We start from the raw sequence: 16,368 nt of genomic DNA on the forward strand, positions 1-16,368 counted from the left end.
CCTTGTTCACCTGGCTCAGGTGGTGGCTCTGGGGTTGTTGTGTGAGCCACCACTTGAGATTTGCCGTCTTTTTTATTAAAGAAATGTCTAATGTCCATCTTCAGAATCTCCGCGTCCAGGGCTGACAGTTTAAAGTGTAAACATTGTCACAGAGGAGAGGTACGTACCTGTCAGCCAATAAAACACGTTTATTTCCATGCAACGCTCTGATTGGTCTGGTGGCGTCGTCTTGCCTCTGTGTTGCATTCACTGAACATGGGAAATTACATTTCTGCTGTCCGTCCTATAGGTAAAGTAGGTTAATGTATTATATTATTGAGGGAGAATTTGTCCGGGGCTAAAGAAAAAACATCCGGGGCTAAAGCCCCGGATGCCTACCCCAGGCGACGCCCCTGGACATATCTATGCCCATACATTTGGAACGCTGTGACAACTTGAGCGAGCACAGGCAAAGCTGAGCGCGCAGCCGCGCACAGGCTAGAGAGGTCGAGCGAGCGGGGGAGAGAGAGCGCGTGCAGCGGTCTGCATGCGCACGGAGCAGGAGTTTTATGAGAGAAAATATATTTCTCTGTGCTCAAAAATGTTCAAGTGCCCACTCAATAGCATTTTCTATGCTCAACATGTTTCATTGCATGCTCAGGATAGAGGCACAAATATAACGCCATAATCCTCATCCCAGCCGCTTCACACTCGGTTGCGAACCGATCCAGTGAGTGCTGAAGGTCGCAGATCGATGAAGCCATTAGAACCACATCATCTGCAAAAAGCAGTGGTGCAATCCTTAGTCCACCGAACTGCAGACCCCCTCCCCCACGACTACGCCTCGAAATCCGATCTATGTATATTACAAACAGGATTGGTGACAAAGCGCAGCCCTGGCGGAGGCCAACCCTCACCGGAAATGGGTCCGATTTACTGCCGAGGACCCGGACACAGCTCTCGCTTTGGGAGTACAGAGATTGGATTGCCTCGAGTAGAGACCCCCTCACCCCATACTCCCGCAGCACCTCCCACAGTAACTCCCTGGGAACTCGGTCATACGCCTTCTCCAAGTCTACAAAACACATGTAGACCGGATAAGCGTTATAAAAATATTGTCATAAAAAATGTAAATAAATATTTTTATTTTTGTATTTTTAATGAACAAGGTAAATATTATATATTTGGTATCAGTAAAATGTATAGTCTACAATAAAATCTCGTTTAAAATTGTGTTACGATGTCTAAAGTCACATGTTTCCTGCCTGGCCGCAGAAATATTTGCCCGCGTATCATTACCCTCTCTCGCCTGGGCGCTAAGAAAGGAGCCCAAGTAAGTGCAGCAGCAGCAGCTGCTATCTGTAAACTACGCCGCCGAAACATAATTTCAGCCAATCAGTGTCGTCAGATCTGATGGTCATAGGGCGCCAATTTCCGCACCCAATGCAGTCTGTGAGTTGTTTGGACTCATATCCAAGGTGACGCTACAGTAGTTGATGACTGGCTGCGTCTGCAGGTGGAGACTCCGTGCTAGTGGATCGCCGGAGCTTAACATTTACATGCTTATTGTAGTTGTAAGTGCAATGCCTGTAGCACCATGGAGCATATGTGTGAGCTAGACCTGTATTTTATAGGAAAGGAGTGAGCAGAGGGTCGAGTTGTCGATTCTTGTTCAGTTTTCTGTGACCATCTTCCTCACCCTCTCAGACTTTGAGTTGCGTGCGCTACTAAAGAGACGCGCTACCATGGAAACCAAACAATGGTGTAGCTGTATTAAAGTCCGAGTGGAAACAGTCGTGAGTAAATCTGATTTTGTCAGAAATCGGGAGAAATATGACTCCGGGAGGAAACCGGGAGAGGGCAATGAAATTGGGAGGGTTGGCAAGTATGACACAGTTAGTGTCCTGATTTTAAAATGGGAATTCAATCATTTGAGTGTTCCCAAAGCACCAGTGTTCTGCAGTTTGTGTGGGCCTACTGTACTGTTGCAGTTTATACTGTAGAAAATGTCCAGGACAAGGTATTTGGAAGTTTCATAGCTTACCACACTGAAGATTATGGATTCTCTCATTTTTAACATCTAACATCACCAGAAGTCATAATTTAAGGGGTTAATTTTTTTCCGGGGGAGCATCCCCCCCCGGACCACCCAGTATGGTTTGATCACCATTTCCATAGACCCACCAAAAATATTTTCCACCAGCCGCCACTGGAGCCAGTGTAGAGCTGCTAAAATTGGAGTGACTTGGTATTCAATAAATACAATCCAGATATTAAACCCAGGTAATCCTACACACTTTTAACGCAAGGGTTGATTTAGAAATGAGTAACATTTCTGCTAGGAAATTAAAAGCCAAAAACTTAATCTGAAGCAAAAATTAAATGTTCAGTTTTAGCTTACAGTTCACCTGATGAACAAAAAGAACAAATGACATATACTGACATGTCATTTTCTGCCTGTTTTCGACATACTATACAATGTACAAAATATGTAACAAAAAGTCATAGTATGTTGAAAATATCAGAACAATTTCGAAATAAGGCGTAGTATAGTATACTATGGAAAAATGAAAACAAACGACCGTCGAATAATAAGTTATAGTATGTCGAAATAAGGCCGGAAACGACAATATACGTGTAAAAAAAAAAACGACATGTCGAAAATATGACAAACTACCAAGTATGACGAATATTGGCAAAAAAAAGTCTGTGTTTTATGTCGAAATAAGGCGTACTTATCAACTTTCAAAAATAATTTGTTTAGGAGGCGTTGACAGATATGCGACAAAGACAGCTTTTAAGAAAACAGCTTTATTAAATTCCAAAATGACCAATTAAAAAATGTTACTTCCTTCAAATATGGGCAGCATTAAGCTTTGTCTGCAAGGATTGTCGAACTCCTGTGAACAGAAAACATTACAATTGTGAGTTACTACACTTAAAATGGGAGATTTGTATATGTATGGGTTAAAGCTCTCACCTTTATTCATAGCGTTGGCCAGATATCGAAACCTAGCGTTGGCCGGATATCGAAACCTAGTCACTTTGACATAGCGAGAAGGAGGGTGGAGGGCAGGCTTGTATGATCCTGTAGCTCGTCTTGTGGAAGCAAGTGTGGTTGTAGCAAGTGTAGTTGTAAGAGCTGAAGTGGGCTGGATTGTGGGACTCTGCAGATCTGGCATTCAAAAAGAGAAATGCTTAAAATCGAATATGGGCAGTAATACCTGGTCACCTTGAGAAAGTGAACAAACTACTTTACCTGCTGCAGGATGTGTGGTATGGAGGAGGCTGCCGATTCCAGCTGCATCGGACTCAAATCTGTGCACTGAGAAGAGTCGAAGGAGACCAGAGAGAGGATAGGTACACTGCATTGTCACCCTGCAAGAAAAGGCACATTCACCCACACATCAGATGGCAATTTCTGCCTTTAAAACAAATCAACAGACTAAAAAAGGGATACTTACCTTTCCTTAGCATTATCGGAAACAACCTTGCTAGGTCTGAGGAACTTCTTGCTATAGAAAATCTCATTTTCATAGGTCACATTTTCACTGTTGAGCTGTAGGCAAAAGATGCAAACGGTGAAACATTTAGTTTATGACATTCAGATGTTCTTTTTGTTGCCAGTGTCAAAGAGAAAGATATAGCAGCGGTACCTTGACTGTGGATCCACAGCTGTTGAGAGAGAAAGAGAACAGAGCCCTGCTGCCGTCTGTCTCTTTGGGGCCACAGTATTTGTCTCTCAGGTTGGTTCTAGCAGGATTGCCTCCATTTGGGATGGCCAGAGCCAAGTCAGCCACCACAGTTATCCTCCCATCAGTCGAACACACTGTAGAGAAGACCATCGAGTTATCCTCAATTCAGCTAAATCTTACAGATCTTAAAATAAAAAAGACGCATGTTCTTACTAATGAGTTCTGTGGTAGAGAACGGACAAGTCTTGATAGTCGATCCCTTGACCTCTGATGTTTCAAGATCCCGCATGATGATTTCAAAAGTGCCAAAGAATCCCTTCAAGGATACGTTCTATAAAAACATATGCAGTTTAGTCATTGATCAATACAGCGGTCAAATAAAGAGCATTTGCTGCCACTCAGTCTCATCTCACCTTGTACTCGTAGCCGTGAGAGAAGAGCGGCACCTCGAGCAGCAGACTGTTGCTATCGTTGATCATGGTGTAGCCGTGCTGGTCTGCCAGCTCTGATGTCAGCAGGTCTGAGTCGATAGTGATCTCCCACAGGTAGTCAAAAGGCCGGTGGTCCAGCTTGAAGCTGATGCCAGACTCCGTGCAGACAGCATCAAATTGCGGAGGAGCTGTTACAAGAAAATTGGTTAATCTGCTAGCCGCCATTACAAAAAGAGGATTAAAAAAAAACACTTAACGGTATGGACTTACAGACATCTGTGACCAATGCTACAACAGATTCCATGTGGTAATAAAGGTCCTTTTCAGGCAAAACTGTCAGTGTGTAGTTGATGTTGAGTATATAATGAAGAGCATCTGTTTTAGAGAACTAGGAGACATAATACAATTCATTATGACTGAGCTCATGTCAAGCTGCAAAACTTTGGAGTCATCCCTTAAAAAAACACCTTACCTGTTGCAGGACGACAGGGTCTTCAAAAGGCACCTTCAGTTTGTAGCCATGAGTGTTGTTGGGATGAACAACTTTTGTGATAATGAAACTGCTTACGCTTAAGGGCACTGTAAATTCTTGTCCATTCAAATGAACAGCAGCCAACTGTACGTCTTCAGGGACGTCTCCGAGGTACACCGTGAACATGTTTTCTTCAAGAACAGTTTGGTTTTCAGCGAAGATGGGGCTTGGCAGCAAGGGAGTGGCCAAAGTCCTGAGGGAGCGGATCCTGGTTTCTACACGATCCTCATCCACCAGGATTTGTTCCAAGTAGAGATGATAGACATAAAACTCGTAGAGATCGTCCTCCACAGCACTCTGAAGAAAATACATATCGTTTGTTAAGAAAAGTAAAGTACAAATGTTGTTCGGATCCAGTTTGTAAGAGTTAAATGTTTTCTCTTTTGAGTATCTGTAATATCTAACATTAAAAGATGATCTTGAACCTTTGAGAACTATGAGTTTTATTTAGAGACCATGAATGTATCCGCTTACTTTAATTTAGCCTACAAACCCCAGTGTGTATCTATGCTCTTAGGTTTTTGATTTCTGACCTTCCTGTATCGTCCTTCAGCATTTTCGGGAATGCAGATCTGGATTGTGTTGTTCTGCTTCCCCACAATGTAGCCCCTCTCCTCTGCAACTGGCTGCGCAACAAGTTCACCCTTGAGACCAACGTTGATTTGTTGGCCATCTATATTTGGGTACAGCATCTCAGGAGTCTCCCACATCATGTAGCCGCTTTCATGATACAAGCCTTCATCTGTTAAGAGTACATCAGATTTATAGCTTTACTTTTCCAGCAAGTGGAAAATAATCCAAAAATAGAAGAATGTGTTAAATACTGACCCATGGAGCAAGCAGCCACAAGGTCAACCATGAGGACAACCCAGCTTTGTCTGGAGAATATAGTTGCATGTACTGCTTCTACTGGAACACCATTGACCTGGAGAGAGCGCTACATTAGAAACTCTTATGCTCAGATTTACAAAATAGGCATTATTAACCAATGGTTTACCTCAGTGCTGAATGACTCAGGTTGTCCATACGGAGCACGAAATACCAGCCTTCCTTCAGTGAAGAGAAACACATATCCCTGCTTACGAGCGTCTGAGATGTTCATTGGCGGCAACTGCTCGTCATCTGTCTGAAACATCACCTGCCAGTCTGAAGTGGTGGACCTATGAGCCTGGATAGAGATTTTAAAGGTCCCCTATTATACCGTTTTACATCAACATATTATAGGTCTCAGTATACAGACAAAACATGTCTCTGAAGTGTTAGGCTCGAAATACCAAACAGATCATTGCAGCATCCCATAATCCCCTCCGTTTCAGCCCCGTTTCAAAAGTGCCGAATCTGTGACTGTTACTTTAGATGAAAAATAAGGAGCCCCTCCCCTCGGAGAGATATTTGGTTAAAAAAAAAAAAACCCAATGGTGCTCTAGGAGGTGATTCAGGTGATAAGGGGGGGGGTTACCTTGGTTGGTGATTGGCTAATGGTTACACAAGCCAACAAATCGTTATGACATCATAAAGTGGCCAAAATCTGATCAGCTCATTTTCAGACAGGTTTTATATAAATGGATCGGGACAAAAAGTGAGCAAATCTTTTTTCCTTAAACTTTCAGAATCTTTTTACACAGAGGGGTTTATGTATGAAAAGCCCTGACAAAGTGGATTTAGCATAATAGGTGACCCTTAAGCCTTAAATCGGAGAGAAAAAAAAAAAAGGGAATTCTCCACAGAAATAAATTAAACTTACAGGTTTGAGAGAATTCCAGTCATCCTTCTTTGTTCCAGAGGGACAGGTGACGTCACTCCTCACAGATACCTGGAAAGAAGTCATGATTAGTCACCATCTGAAATACGCCATAAGATATACAACCTCAGATGTAAACCCGCTTACCTCCATGTAGTTGGTCTCACAGGTAACCTCTCTGGGAGACCAGGGGAGAGATGGAGAACAGGTATTGTCTTGCAAGGGATAAGTCACCTCCTTTCCTTCTTGTGTCACATTTAGGTTAAAGTTGAATGTGAACATTTCATCATCCTAAAAATCAAGTAGAAAATTACAGGCTGCCTAGCCTGCACAGTAAAATACATTTTCAATGCAATTTGTACACACTTTGTTCTGAGTTTGACAGCTGAAGTAAGAGGCCCGGAGCTCCACATGGCCTGGTAGAGGGTGAACATTGATACTGTAGCCACACTGTGCCGCATACTGCTGAGTGATGGCGTACGCACCGGTCTCATCTGGAAGAAAAATAAAAATGATCGATGATCTCAATATTAACTCCCAACATCCTGAAAGTACAGGTATACTGGTAAACAAACAGTGAATAAACTATTAAGGTCATGTTTTTCCTAAAGGTAAAATGATGGTTCAATCAATTCAAGACGCTTGATGAACAGGCACTGCTCATGTGGAAGAAGTTCCTAAAATATTCTGTGTTGGCCTAGCATGATAAAGTTTTCCAGAACTTACCAACTGCCTCAAAGTGAGGTTCGTCCCCAGTGAAAGAGAGATCGACAGCTATCATGAAGTAACGATCATGACACTCCATACGAAGCACTCCTATGTGCACAAACAAGTTTAGGTCAACATATGAACAATATTAAATGCATGTCAATGGGTTGTTATTTTACTTACCTTCTGGAATGTCAACAGTCTCTGCTCTTGACCACAGAGACAGAAGTAAAGTGACACTGAAACAAGAGCAGAATGTCTCTGAATACAAAACGACAAAATGAGTGGTCCAGGCCTATATTTGACCATAAAAACAACTTACCCAATGCAAAACCCAAACGCCATAGCCACTGATGTGTCTGCAGTGTCTAAAGCTAGCTTAGCTGCTAGTAAACTACACTTGCTAACCAAAACAAGCTTAAGTGTAACACTTGCTTGTTATATCCTGGCCAAACTAGCCCTTTCTTCTACTGCCTGCAACAACAGCTTTTATATTCTTTGTTCACCCATGAGGTTGAAGGGCAACCCTAACCTCATCAGCTGCAACCTGTTGAGACATGATTGTTGCTAATGAGCTACACCTGTGGCTGTGACACTTGATTGGTCTTTTAAAAAAACTCACTTATAAAAGCTTGTCTAGCTGTCAGCAGAAGGTATTGCCTGTTTGGCCAGGATATACACAAAGCAAGTGCTTCACTTTAGCTTGTGTTGGTTAGCAGGTGTGGTTTGCTAGCAGCTAAGCTAGCTTTAGACACTGCTAGATGGTAGTGATGGCGAGATGAAGCTTTGAAGCTTTCCAGCCAATTGGTTCGCAAAAGGGTTCATCTCATGAGGCTTCATCATGGGCTTCATTTGAACACAAACCCCCTGTTGGTCAAAGTGTGTAAAACAGGCAGATTGGACATCTCAACAGTGTGCTCTATCTCATACCGAGTTCCCAATGAGTAAAGCCTTAGAATACATCTAAACAACGAACATTAAATCATATTTTCATGTTAACAATATTGTTTGTATTCCAGTTGAATGATTGTGATTGAAAAGGCTAAGGAGGCTGGTAAACATTACAAATAGGGATTTGTATTCCTTAATAATATTCATAAACGTAACCATGTTGTAGCCTGAGAAAGGCTAAACCATATCAAAGAATACATTTGTTAACTACATTATCTCATTTAGCTGTAGCTTTTATAAACAACAAAAAAGACGTATTGACGAGTCGTTGAACCAGGAACCCTGCGATCGTGACTCAACTGCTTTCCAGCTGAGCCACAGCACACACGCTGAATCTCCCTGAAAATACTGTAACATATTTATTCCTGTATTTATTCATTCATGTTTTTTTTCCTACATTTATTTATGCTTGTATCTATTTATACTTATGACATGTTCCGACCTCTATATAAGTGAGGTTTTGAGCTCTTTTAATTCCATCGTGTCACCAGCGGGCCCGGGTACAAACGGGTAATATCGTTCTTATTATACATCCATGGGTATTATGAGCGTTGTGGTTCAACGGTTCAACCGATCTGAATCGCTTCCTGAAGCAGTCACGTGGTATCGACAGGCAACGAGGCTTCGTTTGTCATCGATGACGTCACTGGCCCAAAACGATACAAGCCTCGATACATGCGTCACAAAAAGCTTCGGGGATTACTCGACACACGCTCCGAAGCCTCGGCGCAATACGTAACATCACTACTAGATGGGCAAATGAAGCTTTGAATGAAACATCGAACCACGAAAATAGGTTCTTTTTACAGTTACAGCGACCTCTCCTGGCGAAGTGCAAGGCTGCAGTGGGTTTATCGTATATTTGCCTTGAAAAATATTCGACACACACACAATATCATGTTCTATTTGCAATTAAAGATTGATAATTGTGTGTATTGGGTTATTGAGAAGAGAGTGCTGGAAAATGTGGCATTGGTTGGGTGTGCTTGTGTAATTATGGCAGGGGGTGATTATGTGGGATGGGGAACAATCAAAGATCTTCATTGTGGTTGTAAGAGTGGGTGAGGTCCTGATAATTTATTCCGGGAAATTACTCAGACCTACTAATTGACCTAACCGAGTTATTGAGTCTATGTAAGTTTACTGGTTGGCTCAGATCCACCAACGTCAGCAAGATCTCACCTCTATTAACTCCCCGAAGAACCAGGTTCAATTAACTTCTGTTTCAATTCAGACAACTCTCTTAAATCTGTTTAAGCGATCCCGAAGGATTTTGATATCAGCAAATGAGGTGTGGCCCTACCTAAGCGTGAGTGTGGCAGGGTGCAATCTGACCTTTGAAGCAGGAGAGGAGAGTGCAGATGTCTTTTAAGTTGTCCCAGTCCAAAAGGTGGGATCAGTTTATTTGAAGAAAAATAGGTCCAAACTAATACAGGGTTTTTACCTTCTCTCTTTACAACATTATAATCATACTAAACTAAATGATGCTGTGATCATGTTCAAATATGAAACTTTCATTCACAGTTTTAAATGTATTACCAAAATTGTAATTTCAACTGCCCAATTCAGTTGTGATTTTTAAATCTCCCGATAGAATTTAGAGGCATTTCCTCATAAATGACCGGTGATAATAAAAAGCACATTCAAACTTTCATTTTTCACCCACTCAATTCACATCAATTTCATACCTTTTTTCCGACACAGACGGCGGGAATAACATTAAAAAAACCATTCCTATCCGCATGAATTCGGAGGAAGATTCCTCACAGGTGGCGGGACTAATATTCATACACGTTTTCCGACACAGATGGCGGGAATAACATTAAAAAACCCATTCCTCTCCGCATGAATTCGGAGGAAGATTCCTCACAGGTGGCGGGACTAATATTCACAAACACATCTCCCATCAAATCATTCCACTCAGCAAACACATCTCCCATCAAATCATTCCACTCAGTTCACAAAGAAATTCACTCAGCATTCAACCAAGACATTTTGAGAGATATTTACCAAGTCTGAGAGAACTTTACCGAGAGCTATTAACCCAGCTCTGAGGGCCAGAGCCTACCGGGAGAGAGCATACCAGGGGAACCCCCATCTCTCTCTCGCTCCCTCCCAAAAAGCCAGTCTCTTTATGCTCAAAAAACCGGATAGAAAACCCCAAAAACACCTCCTCCATACCCATCCAATGAAAAAACTGGGCATGGCCACTGATGTACAGGACTGGACATATTCTATTTGCTATGGCATAAGACACACTTTCCCATGTTTGTGTAAAAAAGGACATGACCAGACATATTCTATGGCCATGACATAACCACCTTTTTGAGGCCTCAATGTATTTCTCCTTAAGTCCGGAGCCCCCCTCCCTGTGTACTGCTGTGAGAGGAGAGGGAAGAAACTGCCTACTCTCTTATCAGAGAGTAAGGCATAAATCATTATAGGCCTTACACTCAATTTAACAAACCACTTGTGTTTTGTTTATACTATAAATATAGAAAAACCTAAAATATGAAGTATTTTCATTGTTGGTTATACAAGAATATAATTGATTATATTTTATTATAACTAACTTTCGTTTTAAGTATTCAACATACTATGAAGATCTCAACAGTGGCGTTTTCTCCTGGAGGCCAAGGGAAGCCAGGCTTCCCCTGTTTTTTCGGAGTGTAGTTAGAATTTTAATAAATAAATAAAAACACTTCGTTTAGTTTCGGAAATTCTTTGTGTGTTGCTGCCGGCCCGTCTCTCCCCCATTCTCATTAAGTATTTTACAAAGAGTGAAACAGCGCCCCTCTAGATGTTATGGTGAAACAGTAGATTGCACTCTCTGCTGCGAGAGGAGGCCAGCCGAAATTGGCTTCCCTTGGTGAAAAAAAAATGGAGAGATTGACCAATCAGATGAGGCTCACGTGATGCCCCTGCCAACCTGTGATTAGTCCGGGCCATGCCAAGGGAAGCCAGAGGCGGCTGGCTTCCCTTGTCTCACAATCCAATCAAATCGCATCAACTTAGTGTTGAAGTGACGCATCCTAAAACCCGGAAGTAAGCTGCGCTCGGGTTCCCTCGACAGAAAGCAATGGGATTTCTCCATAGGATTTTGGAAAATAGCTCGAAATAAGGTCTGTGGAAAACGAACCTGTTAGATCAATGCACGTTGTGTCGGATAATATTCACATGTCTACCCTACTTTTATAATTTTCGAATCATAAATCGAATCGATAGAAGATAGATAGCGTCACTGCACCACTCTCACCGCCGTTAGAAAGTAGCAAGCAACTGAAGCAAGGGCAATTATGGAGGGTGAAGATTTGGAGTATTTACTCAAAAATAATTGTACTAAACTTCCGCTACAGCAGCAACAACAACAAATACAATCTGATGACAGGCCAATGCCCAAACTGGAGCTGTGTACAGCGAGGAAAAAAGGAGCGAATCGGACGTAAAAACGTTAAAGGTCTCCTGATTTAGTTTGTGAATGAATGCTTATTAGAGTTTGGGCTGGAGAGTGCGTGCGGACCTGTCGGTTAGATAACAGGCGTGTGTAAGTCCTGCTTCTGTATGATACAAATGTGTGTAAAATGATACCGGGTGCTGTAATCACTCATCTGGTTACGTTATTATATTGACCACCACACCCCCCCGACCCAAAAGAAGGACGTATTATTGGCTTCCCCTAATTTTTTTCCCCACGCCACACTACTGGATCTCAACACCACAGGTGAGGGTAGGAAACGAAAATGGCCCGGTAGACAGAGAGCTTTGCCTTCTGGCTCAGCTCTCTGTTCGTCACAAACGGTGCGGTAAAGCGACTGCAGTACCGCTCCCGCTGCTCCGATTCTCCGGCCCATCTCACGCTCCATTGTTCCCTCACTTGAGAACAAGACCCCGAGATACTTGAACTCCTTCACTTGGGGTAAGGACTCATTCCCTACTTGGAGTGGACAGTCCATCGGTTTCCTGCTGAGAACCATGGCCTCAGATTTGGAGGTGCTGATCCTCATCCCAGCCGCTTCACACTCGGGTTGCGAACCGATTCAGTGAGTGCTGAAGGTCGCAGACCGATGAAGCCATTAGAACCACATCATCTGCAAAAAGCATTGGTGCAATCCTTAGTCCACCTAACTGCAGACCCCCTCCCCCACGACTCGAAATCCGAACCATGTATATTGCAAACAGGATTGGTGACAAAGCGCAGCCCTGGCGGAGGCCAACCCTCACCGGAAATGGGGTCCGACTTACTGCCGAGGACCCGGACACAGCTCTCGCTTTGGGAGTACAGAGATTGGATTGCCCTGAGTAAAGACCCCCTCACCCATACTCCCGCAGCACCTCCCACAGTAACTCCCTGGGAACTCGGTCATACGCAGTGGCGTAGCTGTGGGTGGGCCCCGGGTGGGCCTGGGGCCCACCCAACATGCACGTCTGGCCCACCCACAGCCAATCAGCGCTTCATAGCGCAGAGCCGGGAAGCCCAGAAGGAAGTGCCACAAACTGCAGTTCATCCTAGTGGCCGACAGGGGATGGATGCCAAAAAGGAGCAATTCCCATAGACCCCCATGTTAAAATGCCCAACTTTACAGCAGAAATAAACATGTTTCTAGCCTGGATCCAATAAAACGTTATTCTGGATATAGTTAGATTCCACCTTCATGACAATGGAATAGGGAGTGCATTTTTTTACCAGTGAGTTTTTATAGCAAGTAAAGTAACTTTGCCGTGAGTGTGAATGAGCGAGGGGCGGGGGCAGTTTACACACACGCAGCTGCTACATGCAGCAACACACACACACGGAGGAGATGGCGGAGAGAGAACGCGCTCCGAGGTTGTGGTTAAACTATAGCCGTGTCGATGTGGACAATACTCGTTACCAAAAGTGGAATAAGAGTTTAGCATGTAAGGGCAGGTGGGTAACACGAGCAATTTGTCTAAACATTTAGCAAAAGTGCTTCACATTCAGACGGAGGGAATGCACCGGGTTCGACTGTCTTTCTAGCAGCTCTGTAGCCCCATCCACGAGTAACGTTTCCACGTCAGGTATGTTATGTATGCTAGCAGCAACACACGGAGTTAACTACATTATACAAACATGGGTTAATGATTAGAGGTAACTGAGTTACTCTTTATTTTGTTAAAGTTTCAGCTATTCTGTTTACAATTCTGTCATCACATTATTTAATATCGATTGTTTAAAACATTGTTGTTTCTTTTGATGTGAAATATTATGTATTCAATTAAATAAAAAGCAATGTTAGTTTTGTTCACAATTTGTTTAGTTAGTTTGCCTTATTTTTTCTCTCCAAAAGAACCGATAAGAGTAATGTTAAAGGACCGGATCGATAAGACATAGACATACTTTATTGTCATTTCACACAAGACACAGAGTGTACTATTAAAACGACATTTCGTTGTAACTGGCTTACAGGAACAGGATAATATAAAAAACTTGCTAAAATTGTACATATAAATAAATAATAGTGACGTGGTGCTGATAAAATTAAAGATAAAGTGTGCGTTTTATAAATATAAAGACTTACTTACATATAAATAAATAGACATACTATATAACAAGTGCTCTTTACACAGCGTAATGTAATCTTTATGTTACTGGTCTACTTGCTATTTCAGCAGTCTGATGGCATGGGGGAAAAAGCTATTGCAGAATCTGGCTGTGTTGCTCTTAATGCTGTGGAACCTCTTGCCGGAGGGCAGCAGGGAGAACAGAGCATGGTGAGGATGAGTGGGGTCTTTCAAAATGTTCTGGGCTTTTGTCAGGGAGCGTTTCTGAGCGGTGTCTCTGATGGGAGGGAGAGAAACTCAGATGATCTTCTCTGCTGTCCTAACCACTCTCTGCAGAGACTTCCAGTCTTTGGCGTTGCAGTCTCTCGACCAGATGGAGATGGTCAGCACGCTCTCTATGGTTCCTCTGTAGAACGTGGTGAGGATGGGAGGGGGGAGCTGTGCAGGAAGTGTAGGCGCTGCTGTGCCTTCTTAAATAGTGATGTCGTGTGAGTGGACCAGGTCAGACTGCTTGTGATATGCACCCCCAGGAACTTGGTGCTGTCTGTAGTCTTCACTGCTGTGCCGTTGATGTGGAGAGGTGGGTGACAGTGCTTTTTTGTTCCTGAAGTCGACAATGATCTCTTTTGTTTTATCGACATTCAGGATCAGGTTGTTTGGTGTTACACCAGTCTGTTCACCTCCTCCCTGTAGGCCTGTTCGTTGTTGTCCCTGATGAGTCCCACCACTGTTGTATCGTCCGCGTACTTTATGATGTGGTTGGTACTGAACCTGGAGCATAAACATAAGCGCTATCGATAAAAGTAGTAGTACCGCTAAAGCCTTAACGATACCCATCCCTATGTGGATGTCAGTTTTACACACATTCTGAGGCCGCCGTGCCTATGTTTTTTCACTGCTAATTTATGCTTATGTTCTATTAGTGCATAAAAAATCATTAAAATCATTAATGAAGTTTTCAGCTCAAGACCCCACGCTTAATATGTCTCCCCCTGGCCCACCTACATTTCTCCAGGCCCCACCCACACAATAATTCCTTCCTGGCTACGCCACTGGTCATACGCCTTCTCCAAGTCTACCAAAACACATGTGGACCGGATAAGCGTCATAGAAATACAAATACTTATTTTTAATTTTTAATGAACAAGGTAAATATTATATATTTGGTATCAGTAAAATGTATAGTCTACAATAAAATCTCGTTTAAAATTGTGTTACGATGTCTAAAGTCACATGTTTCCTGCCTGGCCGCAGAAATATTTGCTATCTATCATTACCCTCTCTCGCCTGGGCGCTAAGAAAGGAGCCCAAGTAAGTGCAGCAGCAGCAGCTGCTATCTGTAAACTACGCCGGCGAAACATAATTTCATCCAATCAGTGTCGTCAGATCTGATGGTCATAGGGCGCCAATTTCAGCACCCAATGCAGTCTGTGAGTTGTTTGGACTCATATCCAAGGTGACGCTACAGTAGTTGATGACTGGCTGCGTCTGCAGGTGGAGACTCCGGGTGCTAGTGGATCGCCGGAGCTTCACATTTTACATGCTATTGTAGTTGTAAGTGCAATGCCTGCTAGCACCATGGAGCATATGTGTGAGCTAGACCTGTATTTTATAGGAAAGGAGTGAGCAGAGGGTCGAGTTGTCGATTCTTGTTCAGTTTTCTGTGACTATCTTCCTCACCCTCTCAGACTTTGAGTTGCGTGCGCTACTAAAGAGACGCCGCTACCATGGAAACCAAACAATGGTGTAGCTGTATTAAAGTCCCGAGTGGAAACAGTCGTGAGTAAATCTGATTTTGTCAGAAATCGGGAACAAATATGACTCCGGGAGGAGGAAATCGGGAGGGTTGGCAAGTTTATGACACAGTCTCTGATTTTAAAATGGGAATTAAATCATTTGAGTGTCCCAAAGCACCAGTGTTATGCAGTTTGTGTGGGCCTACTGTTACTGTTGCCAGTTTATACTGTAGGAAAATGTCCAGACAAGGTATTTGGAAGTTTCATAGTTTACCACACTGAAGATTATGGATGCTCATCATTTTTTTAATCTAACATCACCAGAAGTCATAATTTAAGCCGGTTCAATTTTCTTCCAGGGGAGCATCCCCCCCCCCCGGACACCCAGTATGGTTTGATCACCATTTCCATAGCCCCACCAAAAATATTTTCCACCAGGCCGCCCACTGGAGCCCAGTGTGTAGAGCTGCCTAAAATTGGAGTGACTTGGTATTCATAAATACAAATCCAGATATTAAACCCAGGTAATCCTACACCACTTTTAACGCAAGGGTTTGATTTAGAAATGAGTAACATTCTGCTAGGAAATTAAAAGCCAAAAACTTAATCTGAAGCAAAAATGCTATGTTCAGTTTTAGCTTACAGTTCACCTGATGAACAAAAAGAACAAATGACATATCATTTTCTGCCTGTTTTCGACATACTATACAATGTACAAAATATGTAACAAAAAGTCATAGTATGTTGAAAATATCAGAACAATTTCGAAATAAGGCGTAGTATACTATGGAAAAATGAAAACAAACGACCGTCGAATAATAAGTTATAGTATGTCGAAATAAGGCCGGAAACGACAATATACGTGTAAAAAAAAAACGACATGTCGAAAATATGACAAACCCAAGTATGTCGAATTTTTGCAAAAAAAGTCTGTGTTTTATGTCAAAATAAGGCGTACTTATCATCTTTCAAAAATAATTTGTTTAGGAGGCGTTGACAGATATGCGACAAAGACAGCTTTTAAGAAAACAGCTTTATTAAATTCCAAAATGACCAATTAAAAATTATACTTCCT

The 16,368-nt window shown here is 42.6% G+C and overlaps 1 protein-coding gene across 1 annotated transcript; it reads right to left on the reverse strand.

Annotated features, from left to right (window-relative positions):
- Positions 1-2,785: 2,785 nt before the first annotated feature.
- On the reverse strand, positions 2,786-7,542 carry LOC117539224. The gene is made up of 18 exons (XM_034205280.1): positions 7,409-7,542; positions 7,270-7,325; positions 7,105-7,194; positions 6,745-6,872; positions 6,526-6,669; positions 6,382-6,450; positions 5,635-5,805; positions 5,466-5,562; positions 5,171-5,379; positions 4,578-4,934; positions 4,376-4,493; positions 4,088-4,293; positions 3,888-4,005; positions 3,636-3,808; positions 3,444-3,538; positions 3,239-3,357; positions 2,960-3,154; positions 2,786-2,879 (listed from the first exon to the last, which is right to left on the reverse strand). Exons 1-18 carry the CDS (start codon positions 7,429-7,431, stop codon positions 2,833-2,835), a joined length of 2,415 nt encoding a protein of 804 aa, XP_034061171.1. The 5' UTR covers positions 7,432-7,542; the 3' UTR covers positions 2,786-2,832.
- Positions 7,543-16,368: the final 8,826 nt, after the last annotated feature.

Source organism: Gymnodraco acuticeps, unplaced genomic scaffold (assembly GCF_902827175.1).
Source record: "Gymnodraco acuticeps unplaced genomic scaffold, fGymAcu1.1, whole genome shotgun sequence".
Taxonomy (NCBI): Eukaryota; Metazoa; Chordata; class Actinopteri; order Perciformes; family Bathydraconidae; genus Gymnodraco; species Gymnodraco acuticeps.

What these genes read in the sequence shown, in the direction of transcription:
- LOC117539224 (XM_034205280.1), bottom strand. Translation starts at nt 7,431, where the DNA reads ATGGCGTTTGGGTTTTGCATTGG. An exon ending in ACCTCACTTTGAGGCAGTTG is followed by an intron (nt 6,873 to 7,104) that starts GTAAGTTCTGGA and finishes TTTTTCTTCCAG; the next exon opens with ATGAGACCGGTGCGTACGCC. An exon ending in ACCCTGTCGTCCTGCAACAG is followed by an intron (nt 4,494 to 4,577) that starts GTAAGGTGTTTT and finishes TATGTCTCCTAG; the next exon opens with TTCTCTAAAACAGATGCTCT.